We start from the raw sequence: 23,978 nt of genomic DNA, 5'->3' as shown, positions 1-23,978 counted from the left end.
AATAGTGGAAGAAGGACACCTGAAAGGCATCCAAGGATAATAATTGTTCATGACATTTTAAAAAGAGAGAGATTTTAGTATCAGAGAAGCAAAGCAGCACAAACAAGCTTCTGGTTTCCAAATGTGTGGTTAGCATAAAACAGAGCTCAGAGCATCATCTGCCTTGAATTGGGTTGAACTCATATATGGAAATGGAGTGTTGCTAAATAGGCTTACCTCTCACTTATGTCCTCAGCATGTAACTACCTGTATCATTCATGCAGATGCACACCAGTCAGTATTGATGTTACCTTCTGCGAACAAGGTGTGAATTGAAAGAGCTGTGTGTCTAGAGAAAGCGTGAATTGTTCACTGTTAATAAGGTCTTACCACAACTTTTCAGAAACAGCTCATCCAAAGGAAAGCACAGAGGAATCGGAGCAAAGTAACAGTGCTTGTCTGCACGAGTTTCTTTTCAGACAGTTTTTGCTGGGAATTATGTAGTTGGTGAGAGCTGGTTAGGGAGCAGAGAGGGAGCAGAGTACTTAACGTTAGCCTGCAAAGCAAATTGAAGGTGCAGACAGAAACCACATCACTCAGTAAATTAGAAGAAATGTCTTCACGCTGTTCCCAGAACAGTCCTTAGATGTGAACACAGACAGCTGATTCTTAAAATACCTGTCTTATCGGGGCTGGGTAAACATGTCTTGTTTGCTTTAAAGTGACTCCATATTCTGCTCTGTTTGCCACAGTGAAACTACTGTATTCTACTGAACAAGGGCTGTGAAATAAAATGGTTTCATCAAAACACTGGAAATAGGCATTTTTCAGGAAGAAAGCTGAGTGAAAAAACATACAGTGCTGAAATCTGCATGGATTTATATTAGTTTCATTTAAAATACAGATATTATACAATATCTAACAGAGAAATAAGTTACAACAGAGAAGCACATACTGTTACAAAAAACAACAAGCAAATCAAACAAAACAAACCAAAATTTTATACACAAACTTAACTGCAAATCTTCAAATGTACTGCTACATTTTTCAGTTCTAGCATCAGTAACAAAGTCTGATAAAATAGGCACTTTCCAAATCACAGTAGATGAGAAAGGGGTTCAGTCTAGGGTTAAATAGTCATTTTTTTATGATGTGTTTTTAGACATACAGATTATTACAGGATTTTTTTTCTTAATATTTAGGTAAAATTTTTAAACCTGATCCAAGAAGTCCATTTGTATACACCTAGAGCAAAAAATAAATAAATGTTGAAGTAGATCTAGTTGTAAAAAAAAAATGGGTCTGACACCTGGCTATAAAACCATGTAGATATGTCCTCTGATTGAGTTCAGTTCCAGCATTGTGCCAGAATTTTCCTGTCCCCAAATCTCTATTTTACAAGCCTTCTTCACATTTCTATCGTTTGACTATGTGAAAAGTAAGGCTGATAGGTGAGATAAATGTATGTAAACAAGGTAAATGAACGTGGTCAGTGCTTCTTCCACCTTCATGGAATCAGTTCCAAGAGCAGCTGTTTTTCTTTGAACTTCTTTTAGCTCTCATCCAGATTTTCCCAAAATTTCTCTATCTGCATTTTTGGTTAAGTATTGTTCTTCTATGAATTTAGAATTCATAGGTGAGGTGTTTTGCCATTTTGCTGAGTTTCATTTTCTCACTGAATACTTCATCAAACTGTAAGTTCTGTTTTGGAGTGAAATGGTTCTTCCAGTCACCAACAGTACCTGGAGGAGCAGAGACAGTAAAAGAACAGTGAATCTGGCAATATATAGCAATGAAACAAATCAAAGGCAGACCAGTTTTATTAATGCTGCACTTGGCACAAATTGTTATTGTATTATCAACCATAGTCTCTGTGATATGTCATGATAGGTCATGATTATGAGTAATTATTTTATTGATTTGGTGAGACTTTGATGGGAGAAGCTGAATCATCATCCATATTAAGCCCTAAGGCTTGTTTCTCATAACGTGTCACCTGGCAGTGCCAGCAATACTAAGAGAAACAATGAAGAGTAACAGGTTTTCAGGATGGAAATAGAGCTCTTGCTCATCTCAGCAGAGGCATCTTGCCTCATCTTAGATGTTTGCTGTTAAAAATCTCTATCTGGACTTCTTTAGTAGAGGCAAATAGTTGCTAGCTGAAATTCATTCTCATCCTTGTCAGCATATAAAACCCCCAGTAGCAAGAAAACAGTTCCTCTGCATGTTTTTTAAGTCACATATGAGCTGCGAACTGCTGAAGGTTTTACTGCAGATCTCAGTTTGGCCAAGAGCTTAAGGTGATCTGTGAGGTCACAGGATGATTTGAGTCATTCATTCTTTTGTTGTCATTGTCAGCATGTTTCTTTTTGGGGGGAACATTTCAGTAAGATAACAGGGAGTACAGAGGATAAAGGCTGCCAGCAGACTCCTTCCTAAGAAATGCACCTTTTCCATTCTAGCAGACCAAGTGACCTTGACTGGTAATTTGAGAGGAGACACATAGAGGCTTGTGAGAGACTGAGGGTAAACTTTAGATACAAAAATGCAGATAAAGAGTAATGTTCAGTGAGCTTCCCTTTAAGCTCCAAAGCTCATATAGAGCAAACTCTTCAGAACCCCTCATAAGAACATATGCTATGTTTCTCCAGCATAAGCATGCATTTTCAACTGAAGATCTTCGTGAACGTTTTTTCAAAAGGCTTCGAATTGGAGAATCCAATTGCTGTTTCCTGGGAGTGACTCTAAATGTCTTCAAATCTATCTAGGCTTCTGTAGGATAGGTGCCAGTTGATGATTCTGTATAAAGTCAGGACAGTAAACTTACCTTTTCGGAAAATTAGCTTCCTGTTGGATGTCAGGGCACAGACGGTGTGACTGGGGTCACTGTTTTCTTTTTCTGTGTCCTTTTTCATCTCTGAGAAGGATGATTTCTTGCAGATATCTTGGATATCTTCATCACTGATGCTTATACCCAGGAATATGCTGATTTCCTTCACAATCTTTGGGAGATTCTGAGATACAGGAAGAATAAAGTGAAGAATAAAGGTTACATATTTCTGAGGTGATAATTAGACTTTCCTTTGACATGGAAATTATTATTTTCATTAGAATTTCCTCCTTGATATTTTGATTATTTCTATTTATCAACAATTCATTCTAAAACAGGAACAGAGTGCATATTTACCTTTTTCATGTCTTCATAGAACAAAAACAGTATATTTTTGTCATTTTTATGTTCTTCCCAACTTAGGAAATGGTCAAACCAGGATCCACAGACAACTGAAAAGAAAACCCATAGAGATTCATGTATGCTTGATTAATAAATAATTCCGTATCTCACAAATTTTTAAGGGAATGCTTCCTTCTTGGTATGTACCCTATGTTCCTCTAAATCTGATTAAATTCTTTTTTGTGAAGTGATTCAAATTTACAGCCCAAAGAAATTACCATTCCTGTTTGATTTTTTTTTTTTTTAATATCAAAGTGACAGATTATTATGGAACATAGTGCCACAGTAGAAATAAATCCAAATCTAGGGACAGGCCTGTAGTGAAGGCAATTGTATGGGCACAAGAAGATCTGAGCATCTCAGCAAGTATATCTGTAGATCCATGGTCAAAATAATAATAATAAAAACCTAGGAAAATAAACTAGGAAATGAATGTGTTGTAAGTACGACATTTTGTCTCTTAAATGGAGCACACTATTGCTCTAGCAAAGAAGAAATATGTATATTTTCAAAAGTCAAGGAAGAATTGATAGAAAAAATATTTATTATAAAAATACATCAGTCAACCAACCACACAGGTAACTCATAGCTTTATAATTGATGCACAGTACTTGCTTTGTCTGAATGCTCCCTTTACTGAATAATAGGAAGACAGCTAAATTTCAGCTTTATTTTTACAAAAGCAATTCTGACTCTTCTGGTTCAAAGACAAGGCTGACTGCATTGACGAATGAGCTGAAAGCCTCCTCCAGGATAATGAGCACTTCATGGACAGAGCAGTAGTGAACTGTGACCTTGCTTGATACTTTACCATAAAAGTAAAATATTTAAGTATCGTAAAGGACATCATTTTGTTTGCAAACCTTGAGACGCATTAGGTATTTTGCTGAATGCTTCAGCCTGTAGCCAGAAAACCGTCTAATTGCAGAGCACCAGTGCACCACAGTGTGCAATTAAAGCCTGCTAAAGCCCACTGGGATTGTGTTCAACAAATGCACCTGCTTCCCCTTAACCCACATCTGTGCAAGTGCCCAGTCCTAAGAAATGGGCAGGCTTCCAGAGTCAAAGAGTCTACACATAGATTTGGGGTATATCTGCTGCTTTTCTTTCCTGTTTCTATCAGGGTGATAACCTATTTATTAGGACAAATGTCCAAAGAAACTAAGATTGCCTATTTAAAAAAAAAAAAAAAAAAAAAAGGAACGATGACTTTTAGGTCCTGTAAGCTCTTAGGTTATAAGACCACTACTGTCTCTATTGTCTCTGCTGTTCTTGATGTTCTTGTGGAATATTCTTGTGATATTACTCTGTGGGTTCATGCTATAGGGGTGAGCCATCCTGCCTCCAATACCTGAAACTCAGAGACCCTTTTGACTTTGGGGGTACAGCAAACAGTTTTGGAGACAACATCCCTTTTCTCTGGGTGTCCTCACCATTGTTCTCAACTTAACTCTGTTCTCTCTTAACTCTGCAAGTATACTGCAGGATCCGAGCCAAGCAACACAATCTTTGTATGTTTCAATTAAGAGCAAAAAACACAACCTCTCTCCCAGTATCACCTCTTACGTAAATCTATGTTGTAACCAACACAGTTATCTTTTTGTACCATGCATAACCACACTGAAAACAGCAGAAGACTATTAATTCACAGACAAATGGGAGATGCTTTTAAAATTTTGTACTATCCTCTTCTTTTTTTAACTAATTGATGTTCAAGGGTGTTACTAAACAAGCAAAGATCCTGCACATCACCGAAGCATGTGTCTTAGGGCTGCTCTGAACAAGGAACACAGGATCCACGAATCAGTAGAAAATACAGACTGACTTCTGGAGCCTTGATATAAGCTGACAAGGACTGCCCTGGCAGTTTGCTTTGATATTTTTCAAGCTCGTCTATCATTGTTGCTGTTATCATCACTGTGGGTAGGAACACATGTTCTCAAAGGAGTAATAAAACACTAAAAGTGGGAGTGGATAACCAGAATATAGTCCTGTTGTCAGTTTCCTTACCACTTCTGCCACTCACACAAATCTCACTCATGTCCTTGGTCTTTGGACTCCAGGACTAAGACAACATATCAGGCAGAGTGCGTTCAGAGGTGCATATGAAAGCGTCTAGACTCCCTTTGAAGGGTCACGCAAGACCACTTTCAAGATGAAGGCACTAAGCCTGTAAACTTAGGCTCTCCGAGCAGCCTTGGAGACAACCTTCATATGTGTGCCACCTGCCCTTCTGCAGGACACTAAGCCATATATTGCCCTCTTGGCATCTTCAAACAATGTCTACCCCACCAGTCTGCAGCCACCTGTCAAAATACATCCTTGAAAGGCTGAAGACATTTTCCTATTACTTGCTCATTGTTTAGCATTATAATTTATCGTGGAAAAATAATAAATCTGAAGATGTGTGAATTAGGAGTTCAGCAAGGAGTTTCACAAAATTAATATTTCTTAACTGTTTCTGTTTAGAATAATAATAGAATATTAATAATAGTAATATGAGCTGAAGGAAGAAAACGGAACACCTATCCTTACCATCTCCTTTTAAGAACAAGTCAAGGAAAGCAGTCCAGGTATCTACAGTGGGAAGGTTTGGATTCTCTCGGTAGTAATGATACATGGACACTGCAGTATCTTTTGGATTTCTGCTGATATAGATCATCTGTAAATGAAGACAAAATGGTTATTACTGTTGGATTTGGATAATCCTGAAACTTAGAACTTCTAACATAAAATCTGAGGCTCAGAGCTGATTTTTATGAGCCTCTCATGTACACAGAAAACCACCTCTGGAAACTCTAAGTCATTTTAAAGTGTCTAAGGATCAACAAGACAGAATAGATGCCTAACAGACATTTAATATATCTTACAGCTTTTGTAACTTTTTGACTTACCTTGCATTTTTTATTCTTAAAATGTTGAGGCAACATGTTGTAGTCTAAGTGTGTTGGAATGATTCTCTTTGACGACAGTTGATTCAGTTCCTCCAGTTTGGACATGTCTCCAAGTTCAATGGGAGTTGTTAATGTAATGGGAGTATTGTAAAGCTTTGTTATGACTCCTGCAAGCCAGTGAGTGCCTTCAGGAAATTAGTTTTAAGGAAAAAAAAGAAAGAAGAAGAGAAAGGAAGGAAGATTTTTTAATGAGAAAATATATGGAACATGCAGTCTGTGTGTGAGAACAGTTTGCTAAACCCCAATATTCAAGAAACTGTGTAATTGAGTACTCTGTTGGCTCTAGATCCATAAATACTGGAAAAATTGTTGTGGCTGAATTACAAACTCTCTGAAAAGCACTGATGTTTGTATCCAAACAAACTCATTAGATAAATGGAATAAAATTCAGACTCCTTGTTAGCTGAGGTGATTATATTATTTCTGTTGTTTATTTTTAAATAATCTGTCTTTTAGGGATGGAGGGAAGGATTCATTATGGTAACTGTGGCTACTGGGAAGATAACTAATTGAGCTTCCACCCTGGTATGAGTTTCTGTCTGTGAGAGAACTGGGGAGAGAAGGAAGAAGTATCTACAGTCAAAAGCCATAAAAATCACTTAATACACCTCTTCTCTTGCTCATAATTAAATGCATAAAGGCCTCAGGAAAATTCTTTGAGTATAGATTTTACTTACAATAAACAAATATTTGTTTGCTTCTGAACACATAAAACATCTGACAATATTCTGTATTACAGAACCAACATTTAAACAAATAGTGGGTTTTTTTTGTTGCACTTGCTTTAGTTTGTTGTTTTTGTTTGTTTTTTAATTTGTTTTGTTATTTCAATACTGACTGAGAGAATAACATACACACATATTCAAACATCCTTGCCTATTTGTTTATTTTTACAGACATTTCACAAGTAAGTTTAGAGAGAACATGAAACGAACTATAGACACATCTTGGAGTTAACATATAGAATTAGAACTTACCAGATTTGGGGTAGGAAACCAAAAGGACATCATCTTCTCTAGCATCAAAAGCATCCAAGGAATTTAAAAGCTCTGGAGAAGACCTGGAGGTAAAGGAAATCCCCTTAAACTTGTGAATGAGTTCTGCCTCACTGAGGTTGGACATGTTTGCTTAAGCCTATGATTCCTGCAAATCAGATAGCAGTGAAATGACGAGAGGGTTTAAGAGTAACCTCTAGGTCAGATGGTTTGAAGTAACAAATTGAGGCCGGCAATACAGACCTCATGCTTATATAGTTTGCTGTGCATATTGAAATCTCTCACAGATATTGATTTTTCAAGTTAACTGATAAAGGCAACTGAAATATTAGAGGTCATTTGATAAATAACAGAAATGCAGTGTCATCAAAAATGCGTGTCGTCATTTATTAGCTTTCCAGAGAAGGAAAAGGAGTGATAGTGAAATTATATTAACTGGGGAAAATGTCAGACTGATCATTTCATGTTGTCATAAAATAGGATCAGTATGATTCAACAACTTATATAAGGGCTGCTCAGAAAGTAATGCCTCCTGTCTTTTGATATCCCACAACATCAGGAGTGGATGTTGGTGCAATAGCATTCCAGGCTGAACCTCCTCACCAATATCTCTTTACATTTTGTTGCTGTGTGACAAATGGTAGCAGGGGGGCAGTCTGACAAAATGGTGTCTGACATGGAAGCCCGTATGAAGCAGAAAGTTGTCACTGAATTCTTCCATGAGAAAAAAAGTGCCACGTATTGCCATTCATTGACACTTGCTGAACGTTTAGGAGACCAACCAGGGGATGTGAGTGCAGTGACGAGGTGGGTGGTGCATTTCAGCAGTGGTGACAGCAGTAGTGGGTAACTGCCGCTGGTGCCGGTTTTTATGAATGCAGCATGCAGGCCTTTATTCATCACTGGCAAAAATGTATAGCTATTGGTGATGACAGTGCTGCAAAATAGTGTTCTGTAGCTGAGAATTTGCTGTATCAAATAGTGTTATTGTGCTCTTCATTGTAGTGTCCATGGAAATAAATAGGAGGTAACCTATGTACTGTATTGGAAGCAGTGTCTTGCTTTATGTGAATGAAATACTTTGGGTTCTCATTTTATCATGTATGCGGTGGCCTGTATTTTCAAAACTGTAAGTTGATTCCATATGCTTCAGAGATGTCAAGGAACTAATTTTCTGAGCATTTCAGAATTTCAGCCTGACCTTAAAAACAGAGGTAATCCTGAGTCACAATCATTTTCTGAGCTGTCATATCTGTAAGAGGAGTGGGTTTTTATCTTGTATGTTTTATGACTAGGAATGGGTGAAGTTTTTTAAATCTTTCCACAGAAAATGCAGATTCATCAAAATAAAGGCACTTGCAAGAAAGATATAGTTCTCAATTCACTGCCCATTATGAACTGTATTTTTTTTTTAAAGTTTGAGTCTGTAGAAATCATCATGAGTGTTTTTCCACCTGAAAGCTCCATGTTTGTCCAAATTACCTTAAGAAATGTGAATGAATCACATGAAAATAAATGGCTCAAATCTGAATAAATGTATCTTAGGGTGTTTAATATTTCAAATTTCACTTTCACTGCCATACATTAATCTTTCCTGGTGTGATGCCAGCACCTACAGTCTTCAATTTTCTGGATTTCTTTTTGTGGTTTTGTAGTTTGTTTTTCCCTAAGTCTCAAAAATTTCCTGGAATAAGAAAGACAGTTGTAAACTGCCCCTCAATCATCTTTATGTTATTTTCATCAACCATTCTGTGACTTCACTATTCCCATTGAAAATCTCCTACAAGATATTCTGCTGAGGTCCTTCAATGTATTTAACTGAATTTGAGAACCTGCATGTAAATCTTGGTCTTTTTTTTTTCTTAAACAACAAACCAAACCTTCAGAAATTTCTTGATCCTTGTTTTGTGATAAATAACTGTTTAGGTTTAATCATTGCTGCTTACTGCCATATGTACCGAGGATGAAGTGGAGATGATGGGCATGGCCTTCCAAGGAACACTTGACCCATTGAAATTACAGACAAGGTGTAAGGAATGTTACCAAATTCCGCACATGCTTCTTTCTAATTAAATGTCCAGGGGAAAAAAAAAAAAAAAAACAACCACCAAAAAAACAGAATATGAATGATTCCTTTTTCTTTTTCCTTTTCTTTTTCTTGGCAGTATTGCCAGCCTACCAGTCAAAGATAAGTCAGCAAGTCAAGAAACCTATATATTCTCACCTGTTTTGCCAATAAACTGGTCTTAAACAGGTACAGCCTATAAAACATGCTTTGTATCATCAATAAAGCCAATCCTGCACGGCCAGACATGGGTCAGAATCATGTCAGTTATGCTCTGGAGATGTGTGCCCTACCACTAGGGATGAGAAGAGAGACAGGGAAACCTTTCAGGAGGTAATTAATGAATTGGTTGTTGGGACATCTCTAGCTAGGTGCTTTGAATATGTATTCATATTTCTGAGGAAGATGGGCCACTGCATAATGTCCCAGCCCTTTCTACTGGAAAAATGAAAGGCATGAGAAACACATGGACATTGATACTTAGATAGAATTTGAAGGATCTCTCAGTGGTGACAAGCTCAATGTTTTTTCCTTGTTTCTTGATCTGAAGACCTAAGTTACTCCTAGTTCGCACTTTATGGTCTAAATCTTGAAAATACATTTTCTATCAACAGATTTCACTGTGGGTAATTCAGTGCACAAAATAATTTTGGAGGCATAATGAATCCTGTTTCTGTGCATTAGTCTGAACTTCTGAAAAATTTCCAAGGTTATTTTGCAGTCATACTTCACATGCAGTTAGTGTAGGTTAAGAGACTTATTGCCTTGACCTAGCAAAAATAAGCTCACTGTAAAATATATTACTTATTTACTATGTCTTTTCCCTTTAATTTCTTCATATATTTTTATTAAGCTCTGAGTCAGCACATTTGCCTAATCTAATCACTTGGAGCCTAATTAATCATTTGTAAAGGAAATGACCAAGGTGTAGAACAGAAGCAATACAGTAGCATGGCAAATTCCAATTCTTTTACTTCATCTAAATTGTTTCTTATACTAGCTTCTGTTTTTAAAATCCATGAAAATCCATGGGGAAATCAGTGCTCCTCAACAAATCTTGCCTATGCTTAAAAATAAGGCCTATTCTGGGAAGAGTACTCTCAAAAAGAGAGTACTCAGCACTTTGCAGGATTGCACGCAAACTTCTGCTTTTTATGTTAATGCAACAGAAAGAGAGAGTGGGTTTGATAAATATGAAACCAAGTTCTCCCTCCAGCTTTCACTGTCTCTTTAGTCTGTATTAAAACACAAAATATAGACTACAGCTGACACGTTTGGAGCCAGATGAACAAGGCATGGCAAGCTAGTACTAAAAACTTCCTGTGTCTGTTGCATAAACTCCACAGACTCTGAGTAACTTCTCTTAACTGAGCATTGTTTTTGTCCTGTTCTTTGGCACTGCTGTTGATGAAGATGGAGCACACATTTTATCAGCAGGGTTTCACAGAGACCTGCTTTCTTTATAGCAGTCTTGAATCTGGAGTTTGAGGAAAATACGGCTTGGTAGGTGAACACTGCACTCCTGGGCTGCTTCTGCCTCTGTATCAGACTTACTTTATGCCATCTGTATCCTTGTTCTGGTGAGTGACTTCATTCCATTTTCTTGAACAACACAAAAATTGAGCTGCTTCTACCTTGTCACCTTCACATCAAGCTCACCATTCCCTTTCCAGTTTGATAAAAAGCAGCAGCATTTTCGTCTCCTTTAATTTCAGATCTCTCTGCTGAGGCTAGTCACAACATCGATCCCCTTCAAATACATCTCAGGTGGTAGTACTGAGGGAAATAAGTGATGTTGTCAAAAATACGCAGGTGAAATCAATTGTGTTGGTTACCTGACCTAAAGCCATGCAATACAATATTGTCATTTTGATGAATGAATGGAGAGGCAGAAGAGACTTTGGAAATCAATGCACTTTGAGTTGTTCCCAGCTGTCAGGTGATGTGACTTAGTCAAAACTACTTCATCCACAGACATTTCATTACTTTGGATTTCCAAATGCAGATCTTCTGCTCAGTATGCTTTCTTGCAGTTCCTGGACTCTTCTATGTGGGCTGAAAAGACCTCTCTTCACTTCTCTGTGGATCAGTGCTAGAAACATACTATGATTTCACAGCTCTGATTTCAAAAGCTTGCTATCTGTAACGATTACATCCACGTTTAGGTATAGTATGAAGAGGGTCAATGTGCAGAGTCATATTCTTTTACAGCAGGTCAGATTATAAACTTCCATGACCTTATTAGATCCTTTTCACAACACATCATTGCCCAAGTATATTTTGTGCCAGCTGATACAGCTAATCATAATATTGCAGAGCTGTGCTCTTTGGAGAGGGGCAGGTCTTGTAGGTAAATGTCATGGCTGAGAGGACTGTCACAGAACCATAGAATGGCTTGAGTTGGAAGGTATCTCAAAGATCATCCAGTACCAAATCCTCCACTGTGGGCAGGGTTGCCAACCACTAAATCATGCACTAGATCAGGTTGCCCAGGGCTCCATCCAGTCTCACCTCCAGTACTGGGGCGACCGCAATTTCTCCAGGCAGCCTATACCAGAACCTTACCACACTCAGTTAAAAATTTTCTGATCTCTGAAGTCTTTTAACTTCTAGAATAAAGTTGAATAATCTTATATTACTACTAACTATATCAGAAAAGCTATGATCTAACTGAAATAAAGCATTTTCCCCTTTTTACCTGGATAGAAAATCAGAATCTGATCCAAACAAATGAAACTGACAACTTCTAGAGACTGCTAGGCTAACATTTGCACCAAATTTTTAATTTGTGGATCCACATTAAGATCTCCTAAATATCATTCAGGTCTCTAGGCTTAATATTTCACACTGACTCTGTTTTCTGAGTCACCTTGCCAAAAGATATCAGTTAATGTGATTAAGGTGTACTGTGAGGTGATTTATTAGTTCATTTTTAAAATTCAATTTGACTTAATAGGTTTCACATCTTATCAAGTCATAGCCAGCTTCAGTAACTTCTATTCACAACAATAGCATCTTTATTAACTGTGTAATTTCTTCAAGTGAGCTGTAATCATCCTACTTTTTCAAAATTCTCTTATCCTGTCAGCTTAGTAATAACATCATGAGCAATTTTATTTTCTCTTAAGAAAAGAAAATGTTTTTGAAGATCAACAGGTTAAACATAAATTTGAGCAAATTAATGCCAGCATTACAGATCTTGAATTCCAGCTGCTTTCCACAAAATTGCCCTCAATTTCCTGCATTTACAGATCATTATTTCTCATACTTGTACTATCCTGTTATTATTGTACAAAAAGAAGAGAAGGGAGCTGGATGAGGGTTAAAAAGAAAAGTTATTGGAAGAAAAAGAATGCAGAGATCCCTTCTGCACAATCAATTGCAGTCACTTTTCCAACATGATCTTTTATGAAAAATAAAATAAAGACAGTAAATGCAAATATCAATATCCAGACTCAGATTTCTCCAAGGTTTCAAGAATAGCTAGTCTTTGGCTCAAATCCATATATTTATTTTAAAAATGTTTCTTCCTGTTTTACTTGTGCAGAAAATGGAAGATTCAGAACATGCAATGCAATACTGATTTGAATGGGAACAGCATGTTTATGCATGAATTAATGAATCTGGCTTTTTCATTTTGAGGTCTGGCTGATGAAAAAGAAATTACTGTGCAGCATGGAAATAAAAACACTTCATATAACAAGCTGCAAGAATACAAAAATGAAATATTTATGTGTACGGCCTCTTTAAATGTGAATGCAGAAGTCACACATATGGAAGATATGGGTTTAAAATGTGAAAATGAGTGTATGAATATGTGAAATGAATACATGTAAATGTAATCTGGACTTTTTTTTATTCATAATAGCAGATAGATCTTCAAATGCCTGTTTATGATTTGTGCTAACATCTTACAAACTTGTTAGGCCCATTCATTTTCTTTAGGCTTGTAAAGTTATTTATCCTGCTTAGTGAAAGATTTGCCATCAATGTTCTGCCATTGTTGTCAGACACCACAATAAGCAACGACTGCATCACTTTCATTTGATGTATATATATCAAAATCTTCAAACGTTTTTTCCATTACTTCTGTTGCTCTTTTGGTAAAACATGAAAAAGAGGTGTAATAGAAAAACAATGAAGTCAGCCAAGAGGAAGCATTTTAATGCAGAATTAATGCTTATTATTCTTGAAGCACAAGTCTAGAGATGTATTTTTGTGCTAAGCAGTAAGCCACAGGCTGTTTTTAAATGAGTAGATAACATTTTGATTGATGTGAATTATTTTCTAAATAACTGCAGATCAGATTTATGGTATTTATTTATTCACTTGCTGAACAGCAGCCAGTTTTACTATTAAGGCAAATTTTTACTGACTAGCAACAAACAGAACTTAGTCTAGCAAAGATCCCTTCTTTTATAAATACATAAATTACAGGGTGGTAAACAGCAGTGCTTGTATGCTCTTCCTAGTCACTTTCAGTTTTGACCTCTACAATGCAAAGATCCTGATTTTAGGTAATAACATAAGTATTGAATTTGTTCATTGTAAAATTCATAAAATTAGAGCAAAATGTGCTATTATTTTCTGTAGGTACAACTTTGGTCAGTGCTCTCAGATCTTGTCAGACGTATCAGCAGGCATTCTGGTAGCTAATGGAGAGGCTGGAATTTCTTCTTCTACTCTGATGTCCTCTCAGCATGTACTCCTTTCCTCCTACTTTCCTTTCCAGCCCTTCTCTCACCACTCCCTTGTGGATGTGCGCTATCGATCTAACTGTGCCACAAAGACAGTGAGAAATCTGATTTGTACTGACGCTTTTTGCTTCTCTATTGGCACATCACAGCCAGCAGTTTATTAGAGAACATCAAATCAGGCCCTTACCTGCAGTTTCGTCTCTCCTTCTGCTGACATCATCTCTCTGCCTTCACTCAACACCTCTGAAAGATAAAAGAGCCTGTACTCTCTCTTGAGAGAGGAAATGAGAGGTGCAAAACTCAGGTATTCAAGAAAACGATAGCTTACATGGAGGTCTAGGTGCTCAAGACTGAGGTTAAGGCCATGCTCTAACTTATGTATGAGTGGGTTCAGGGTAGGGGATGGATTTCCTCAGACTCGAGGCCAATTTCCCACACTCAGGCTGTGTGTTCTTCTCTACATCAGCATGCATGCTGTCAGCAATGTAAGAGAATCGGTCTCTCCTTTCTAGCTAGATTTCTGAAGAGCAGGACAAGAGAATAGATTAGCCACGGCTCCACTGGGAGAGAAATTTCCAGTCTCTTTCTTCCACCTGAGACCCTCAGCTCATACCAGATCCCCCTTCCAGACCCACCAGCATCTTTCCTTCACTTTTACCTCTGCATTAACCTCACTTGTACCTCTTCACTTCTACTTTCTGTCTCCGGTTACCTGCAGTCCTTACAATCCTCTGCTACTCTTCTCTTCAACCCTTTGCCAATAGAAGGTGCTATTTTTATTCTTTATAAAGTCCTTTAAATTTCCCATAGTTGAAAGCATCTGTACTTGACAGCACTTCTCTTTCATAATGCTGATAAAGACTGCTTGTGGCATTGTTTTTTTCCCATTTCTTCCTATCACGTTCAAGTGAATATCGTTCACGTGTAGTTTGGGTGTTACAGCATCACAGGCAGGATGGCTTTGTTCTTGAAAGAAACAAGATATTTTTAGATTTGTTTCTCATGCAGAAACTAACCCTGCAATTTGGGCTGATAATTTGAAATGTATCACCTAAATTCTGACATAACCAGTAGACAATCAAACCAAACCACAGCAGAATCTTAAATTAATTTGCAGTATTACAAATGATTTGCTATACTGGACATATTAATAAATCAAAACAGAGAGCAGCCATGCAACAAGAAAAATAATATTCTTACTAGTGATCTCTTCAGCAGTTACAGGAGCATCAAATCCATAATCTACTAACAATAAAATAATTTGCAGCATCAGTAATGCGTGCAAGAAAGAACCAAAATGCTGTCAGAAACGTATTTGCAACTTGTGGGTGGTATGTACACAAAATCCCAGAAGTACATAATATTCTCTGAATGTCCATTCCAGCTCCTTCTGAATGCTGTTACACCTAGTGGGACAAACTCTCCACTCACATCTGCTTCTACAACCCTCTTATCCTCTTATGGCCCATTGTATCTAAATGAACCAGAGAAAAAAAGGAAGTCAAATGAGCATCTAAACAACCCTATTTCTATGGATTTGCCACAGGTCTCATATTAAAGTAGTTTCTGGAGGATGCTGCAACTGCTACCTAGAAGATCAATCACTTGAGTTTCATTAGATTTGACAGCTATAAATGCTTCTAGATTCAGAATCTGGTAGGCTTGGATTAGTCTTCTTAAAAGTGAAGTCACACAACAGTGTAGGCTTAGGGTAATTGTCCTAGTCAGGACTTATAGAAGGCTAAGAGAACAAGTTTTCATGTTTGGGCAAGTGACTGTATTTGGAACATAAAAGTAATAAAGAAAATGCTGCTGAATCTTGGAAAGTAAAAATGCAAGTGTCTATGTTAGTGTATAACGCGGTAAAAGGCACCACAGCATGTTCATACTCAGAATTACAGATTCCTTGCTCTGGGAAGTTATTCTGCTATTAATTTAGACTTATTCTGTTGGTTTATCTGGGGGGAACATTGTTTGTTTTCTTGCTTCTCTGAAATATAACAAAATGTTTTAAAAGCTTACTGATTCACTGTAGTAGACCGATTTCCTATGCAAAGATCTCTTCCAAAGGCTATTTTCTATTCACATGGACTCTGAGCAAAGTGAACTTTGTTCAGCAACACACAAACTGGTCCAGTTCTCCATGTTAAGTAGACATTCTGAGAACATATTAGGACACTGGAACAGGTTGCCCAGAGAGGTTGTGGATGCCCCCTCCCTGGAAGCACTCAAGGCCAGGCTAGACGAGACTTTGAGCAACCTGCTCTAGTAGGAGGTATCCCTGCCTACAGCAGGGGGGTTGGAACTTGATGATCTTAAAGATCTCTTCCAACCCAAACCATTCTATGATTCTATGAGTCTGTAGCATTTACACTGGGAAGTGTCTGCTTCTGTAGACTGCTTGCCACCTCCAGAAGTTCTGTCTGATCACTTTGCATAACAGTGTCCCCAGCTGTGACACGTATGTACTCACACTACTTAGGACAAATGGTATGCAAAGCACTTTGTAGCTCAGGGAGGAATTAAGGTATCCTAATACCTTAGGAATCTGGTTCATTATCTAATTAATCTCTGCCAAAACCTGAAGGTAGATATACGAGGTTTTTTATCTACCAGTGATTAAACAAAGTGAACTTAATCAAGCGCTGGGCAAGTAGTGAGACTATTAGGAGTCGCACTCAAGCCAGTAAAAAAATGCCCAATAATGTGTACTGTCTGTACCAAAGTTGTTTATTTGTCCTTGTGGAGCTTGACTCTGCTCCCACAGAGATTCATGAATGTTTTTCTATGGATTGATAATCCTGCTGCTACTATTTCACACATTTCTGAGGGCGCAAGGTATTTTTACAGGGTGCACAAGCTTCCTTAATTTAGGAAAATTAGGGCATAGTGAGCTAATTCAAGAAAAATCACAGACACAATTTCCACAGTGGATTTTAGAAAGGAACATTAAAAGTGCTTAGAGTACTAAATGCCCAGGTGTCCTCAGCAGGTGGAATTTTGTAACAGCAGCCCTCAGGAGGGGACAGCATTTATTTAGGCACTGACTGAATTCAAGTGAAGGATGGAGCTTCCCTTGCTTGTAACCTGCGCTGGGTTTGAGCCATTGGTTGAGATGTGAACCATTGGATGTACAGAGCCATTACAAATGCTCTAAGCTATTCAGTCCTAGTAGGTGTTGTTGTTGGTTTTTTTTACTAGTTGGAGTTTTTGCTCAAGAATTAGCATCTCTACTTTGGCTTTTCCAGTGTTCCCAGACTAAATCTCCTCAACCTTCAGCCTATTAACAGACTTTGGCAGAAAAATTTCCATTGAGAGAGAGGGATTCAATGAATAAGCAGGTGGGTATTCCCGGAGGGTCTGTATTCCATGAATAAACAACAGTAAAATTTCAGGTACAAGTCTCCATTCCCCAGGGTGTTACCTATTAAAGATGCCAGGAGGCTATTAATGAAGGTTTGATTAAACATGTGCACTCTATAAAAGAATTCAGTCCAAGCCATAAATATAATTTAGTCAGATGATGTGGAAATGACATTCTCTAGCTGCCTGTTTAGCAGCTTAGCTCTGTCTGTATCAGCATTCACCTCTATGTATCACAATGCTCCATCACCTTCTCCAGCCAAAACAGAACCGATGGGACAAGCATGGAACAATTACAGCAATCAGAATGCACCAACAGCCATGTTTTAGGACATTTATTTGTCAAACAGACATTTTGCCAAGGTCACCTTCGCATGAGAGGTGAAGTTTAATGTATGTTGGCCATAAAGAGGATAGAGATTAAAAAAGTGGCTGGATGAAAGTGTTACTGCCAGTGTGTAACAGTGAACAGTGAAACAACAGTGTGTTTTTCACACAGTGCTGTGTGAAAAGAGAATAAAAAAGCATGGAAACATAACAGAAACATCTGGGAAAGGTGAATGTCTGGGGTTAACTACAATTAAGAAGAAGAAAGAGCCTAATCAGACAGATAGATTACACTAAAGAGTGCTAAGTCTTTATTTTTTTTTTACCATCACTCTCTGCCTCTCTGCTCTGTCTACTGACACAGTGCTTTCTGAAGTTACTATCTTCATAATGTGTACAGTGGGTAACACCGTAGGATTCCAACTGCAATTGGAGCTGCTATGTGCAGCTGTGATACATGAATGTAAACCTGACAGAGGAGTGAGGAGATGTATTTGGAAAAAGGAGAGCCAGCAGTGGTAGGCAGGAAGATTGCCTATGGCAGGCAGCATGCTCAGAGGGTTTGCAAGATGCCACGAAAGCAAAAATTCTGAGAATTGCTCAGCTTTAACCATAGGGGGTGCAATGTCAACGATATGAGGGAAGACAAATATATGGTTCCCATTAACTTTACTGAAATACATGCAGCTAAGCCCCTCGAGGGGAGCTCCAACAGCTGGATCTAACCATGTAGATAATTTACTCTGTCTGTTTTCATGTACTTCTGTTTGGTTGACCTGCTAGAAATTTCTAATTGAAACATCAGCTTTATAAGTAGATGGAGCACATGTGCGCACGAAAGTCAGCTGTGTTATTATTCTTTCCAGTGGGAATAAGTCACTGCATGCCAAGGAATTACAACAGGGAGGAGTTATCCCTGTAGCAGTTAAAATCTCTATTTATACAGCTGTTTCAGATGGCTGCACATTATGTAAAATTTCACGCTGACTGTGGTGGTGACGTAGAGAGGAATTAAAAGAACAATATGGGATATTTAGCTGTTTCTATAGTCACAGGAACTAAAGCACGCTAAGATTTTTATCCATTTTAAAATATAGTGAAGTCCAAATTATAAATAGGGGTCCATCTCCAGAGCTGTCAAAACAACTGCAGTAAATAAAACAACACCAATACATACTTTCTGAAGATAGGAGTATTTATATTTCTGGCAAAAATGTAACTTGGTCTGCGTTTTTCACATTTTGGGATTCTATCACTGTAGTAGTTTTGGGGAGAAAGATATTGATTCCATAATCTGTTCATTTCATAATCTCCTCATTTTCAGATATTCACTATCAAGAAAAAGTGTGGGATTCATTTACACATCAGTTCAGCAAGCCCAAGTGGTTTTCTCAAAGATTGATCATTATGACAAGACCTCTTTATCCCCTCTGAGTTACCGACTGTACCAGTTCTCTGAAGTGGAATGGCTTTCTTTTTGAGACACACTGACAGAGAAGTAAGTACCTGCAGTGACAGTGTGGTTGCTCAGCCTTGTGAAGGGACTGGAAAGAAATCAGAGATGGTATTCCACAGTAAAGACAATTTCTCAGTGTCACAGTCACAGTGTCACAGTGTCAACAGAGGAAATACCCCAGCAGGTGGAGAACAGACTCTGCCCCCCTACCTCTTGCTGTTGTGTTTTGTAATTCCTTCTAGTGCCCTCAGGGCAGCTAAAAGGGTTTCTCGACTCTTCGTATACTGTTCGATACTGTTCAGGCAGCTCATCTGTGTGTCACAGATACTGATCGAAACCAGCCAAACCAAGCTGACAGTGAGTTTGACTCTGGCAGACCTTGGACCGTTTTCTTCAGGATACTAACATTAGAGACATCAGTCTCTAACATTGACTGTGAAATTCTAACCAAGATTATGGCTACATAGATCAAGGATCTGGGGGCTTTACTCGTCTGAGTAGGTATTGCCATCAACAACAAATGACCTAGCTACTGAAGCTTGTCAAAAGAAAATGAAAATGTATGTTCCAGGGAGGGGTTAATAGATTTCAATATTCATCAAAACAGTATCATCAGCTTACAATTTCCATGTAGCCCCTGGAAGTAGAGAACAATACCATTCTCTGGCAATATTTTTTCTGCCAAAACACTGTAGAGAGTTTCCTGCATTGGGATAATATCTTAATGATTTACATCTAGTAGATCATGAACCCAGAGAAAATATACATATATGCCTATTCTGGGTAGACTGGGTACAGGGTGAAGTAAATAGTACAAAAAAATATTGATTCATGAACAGGAAATCTTACCCGCTTGCTCACGTCTCACTGCTGCATTTTCAACTGCTCCTTGAAACCTTTATTTTACCTTGTGCAGAAGAAATATCTTGCCTGTATGAGAGAACACTGAAGATGCCGTCCTAAAAAACAAATATCACAGTTACAAAAACAGCCAACAGTTGGGAAAATACAGTCTCTGAACCAGATTACTATAGGAGTAGTTAGGATAGTTGCACAGAAGAGGGAGAAAGAAAAAAAAAAAAAAGAAAAAAAAAAAAAGGAAGCGTGATATGAAAAAATGGAAAGTAGAATAAAATATTCAAAAATATGTAAGCAAAAAGAGGCCATCCAAAATGGTTGATGTGAAAGAAGGGTAGAAACACAAGACTTGACCTAGCTGTGTGAGCTTACTTCTCCAGTGTGAGTGGGTGGATGGATGCAGAAGCACTGCAACAGAAAAGCCAGCCAGCATCTGCAGAAAAGCAGGTGATGCTTTAAAAGGAGCTTTTACCTTTATCAGCCACGTCAGAAGCTTGGCTGTACATTATGCAGAGTAGTAAAGCAATTTTAATAATGCCTTAGTGAAACTGCTGTAGCTAAGAAGTACTGATAACACCAATGGATTATATAAATTCTTTTAAATGATCATTGCCATGTAGACTGAAATATCAATGACCCTAAAATAAGAATGTGTATAGAGGGAACTCTTAAAGACTGTAGAATTTTACAGTGTGAGCACATGATGAAGCCAGCAGTCCCAAGGCTGTAGGCAGACATTCAGAGTGGCTGATTACTCATGCCTACAGGAATAGGACTATGAGAGGAACTGATTTTAAGGCCAGTAAAATAAATAACCCTGTAATGTAGAGTTATGCTTATGTTAGTGAAGCTGTTAATAATGTTAGCAGGATGTTACATCCCAAAGGTTGTTGAAGGAGAACAAGAATCTTGTGAATAATTTTGTATGCATCTAAAGCATATCAAGATGAATTATCTATGCCCATAACAGATTCTTTTGAACAAAGACATCTTTAAAAGTATCCAAAATCTTCAACAACTTCAAGTTGTGCATGCACCAGCACTTCAGAATCAGGTGTGCAGAAGTGATCACTGAGGTACCCTGCAGTGGTCTGTATGTGTTACCTTACTCAAGGGAAAACATACGTCTACTGTGTTTGTTTCAGCCAGTAACCTGCTTCAGAACTTCAGCTGTAGTTTGTCTGCAGTGGTATGGACTAGTAGCAAAGAGAAGGTGTCAGAGGTGATGAACTAGTTCTTTGGGAAGATTCAGTTTCCTGTTAAGGAATCAATCTGTAGATGTGATGCTGTCTGAACTCCTTCCACTCTGATGTCTGAATCAAGGTGGAAGTTAGGACACTGGGCTTGATGGCCTGATGTAGCATTGAAAGGAGGCCCATCACTTGTGGTGTTTATTTGGAGCCTGATTCAGCCTTGCCTATTTTGATAAGCAAATGTTAGCTCACACAGGCTGAGAATTTATAGCTCCAAAGCTTACTCTGAGCTAACTTCCAGGGTGGACTCTGAAGCTGCTCTCAAAAACCTAGAGGTATATACAACAGAACATAGGGTCTGGAGGAAAAAGCCAACACAAAAAAATATAAAATAAGTTGGAAGAAGTTACTCCAAAATCAATATACTTGTGACTTTTGTTGTGTCAATATAATTACATCAGCCCCAGCTACTGCGAAATAATGTAAAGCCTACCCAAGCAATTTTTCTTCAGGACCCCCAGAGGCATAAACACTACATTCTTCCCATGGCTGTACAGAAACTCAATATTTTAATTTGAGAGAGTATTACAGTTTTCAAAGCAAATTGTAGAGGGAGAAAAATATATTTCAGCTCTGTATGACAACCCCCACAGCCTGTTTCAGACAAAGGCTGTAAACTCTTTGTTTACAGTTACCATTTTTTGGTTCACGTATTTGAGGGACAGGACAAACTTATTTTTGCTCCATCTGCTATTTGAATGAGGAATTCTGGCAAGCTGAACTAAGCTACAGACTGCCTCGGATCTTTGAGTGCTGACATTATATTTCTCCCTATACAGTCTTTACTCCTCCTCTTTGGTTAAACATAATTCTTACTCTAGCAGACCCCTCTTTATTTTTGTCAATGCTTCTTTCTATCCTTGGCACTACTAACATGTATAGCAGGTTTGCTCTGATCCATGCAATGTATTCCCCAAAGCTTTTATTTCTTAACTGTGGTCTCCCTCCACCCAGGGTATCCTCTCCAGAAAGAGGATAAATCACCTTTTCACTGGCAGCCTTCCCCCCAGGAACCTTCTTATCACATCTGTTCATAGTGCATTCACCCCCAGGATCCATCTCAGCAGACAAAGAGGCATGCAGGCTCCATGCATCCTAGGACAGCTGGGTGCTGCCTGTTTCTCTATGTGTCTCAATACTGCACTTAATTCACAGCAGACCTTCCCTTTCCAATATATGCAGGCTTTCAGGTTTATCACCTGGCCCACGCTGTCACAACAAAGAGACCAAGAGAAGAGCCTAGAGTAACTTTGAGGAACAACTGCCTAATGGGTTAGTGACATATCATGAATTCTAACACATATTTTCATCAGGTGAGATGGATTTTGTTATCTCATATCTTTCTGAATGCCCAATTTTATTCCTGTCCTTGTACAAAGGTTCCTTCTCACAAATGTACACTGGACTAATGCCACTGATTGATACTACTGACAAAGGAAGAGCAAATAAGGATCAGGTCACTTAAATTATTCCATCTGGCATCCACAATCATAAACAGACATATAATATGCTGCTGATTGCCCAGTGATCTGCATGGCGTTATTCTTTCCCAAGCTATATGCCTCTGAGAAACACCTCTTTCAGAAAGCACAACTCAGCTCAGGAGAGTGAATAACAAGTTTCTCTCACTAGAGCCCACCAGCAGAAACAGTGAGGTTTGGCTGTTGCAAACATATTGTCTTGCCATGGCTGCTCCTGACAACAAAGCTTAATGATTTTCTGAGTGTTCTCCCCTTAGGAAAACTCCGTGGCTGCCCTCATCGCAGATAACTGAAGAGACAGTGAACCTCACTGCTTGTACTGTGGGGCATCCAGCAAGTGCTGGAGACACTGAAAATATTTCTATTTCATTTCTGTCTTTCTTCTTCAAAGAAAGAAATGGTACCCAGAGACACTTAAGATTTTAGCAGAAAATCCACTGAGCATTGAAAGAATTTATTCAATTTCTCTTCTGCGTGATTTCTAAGCAAAATAATATTAAATTTCATTTTGACAACATATTGCAGGCAGTGGGTTGTTTACTGCACAAATTTTCAGGACTCTCATTTCAGTTCTTAATTCAGCAATTGTGTGTTGACAATGGCCTTGTTCCTGTTCATGCAGCAGAGGTGAAACAGGGATATTGATGATGACCTCCTTTGCGATCTGGTGTCAAAAGACATCACTGAAGGATCAAATATTATTCTCCTCAGAGCAGTGAGTTAATAGCAAATTATTACATTTTTTCACATACCAATAAAGTTGAATTTGAGCATTTTATTTCAGAGGTAGAATCTTGTTTGATGGCATCCATGTGAGAGAGCTTTGCAGTTCTAGCTCCCTTCCCTGTTTCCAACTCCTGTAGACAGAAGGCTGTGTGTGTTTGAACTAGATGTAGTATTGATCCGGTAACACAGATTAAGATTCTAACAAAATAATCAAGTGGAGAGAAGAGAAAGTAGAAAAAAAAAAGGAGCCTGAAACTGCTTTTAACTGCTTGTCATGTTTATGTTGCCTTGCATGGCTCAGTCTTCAGTAACCCAAAAGATAGTCCTGCTATTTGTCCTCTTGTCCATATGCGTTCTGCACTGCACATTAAACCCCGATATCGGGTTGCTCGCCTGAAAGCTTGTACCTGAAAGAGTGGTTACAACCCACACCACTGGAGTATATGTTTTCATCTGATCTGTGTGCCTAGACCATATGTGTTTCTGTGCACTGGAAGATTCCTAATAGTCTGGAAATGCATCCAGATTTGCATAAGCAGATTAGGAGAGTAAACATAAGTTGCTAGTTTAAGGGGCAGCTTAGTTCAGTGAA

The 23,978-nt window shown here is 38.3% G+C and overlaps 1 protein-coding gene across 1 annotated transcript; it reads right to left on the bottom strand.

The window, feature by feature from the left end:
• Nucleotides 1-1,602: 1,602 nt before the first annotated feature.
• Nucleotides 1,603-7,287, bottom strand: LOC125685979 (sulfotransferase 6B1-like). Its single transcript, XM_048929526.1, has 6 exons — nucleotides 7,143-7,287; nucleotides 6,106-6,290; nucleotides 5,747-5,873; nucleotides 3,167-3,261; nucleotides 2,807-2,993; nucleotides 1,603-1,721 (listed from the first exon to the last, which is right to left on the bottom strand). Exons 1-6 carry the CDS (start codon nucleotides 7,285-7,287, stop codon nucleotides 1,603-1,605), a joined length of 858 nt encoding a protein of 285 aa, XP_048785483.1.
• Between the last annotated feature and the right edge of the window lie 16,691 nt (nucleotides 7,288-23,978).

Source organism: Lagopus muta, chromosome 1 (assembly GCF_023343835.1).
Source record: "Lagopus muta isolate bLagMut1 chromosome 1, bLagMut1 primary, whole genome shotgun sequence".
NCBI classification, from domain to species: Eukaryota; Metazoa; Chordata; class Aves; order Galliformes; family Phasianidae; genus Lagopus; species Lagopus muta.
This window is presented reverse-complemented; position numbering and strand designations above follow the sequence as displayed.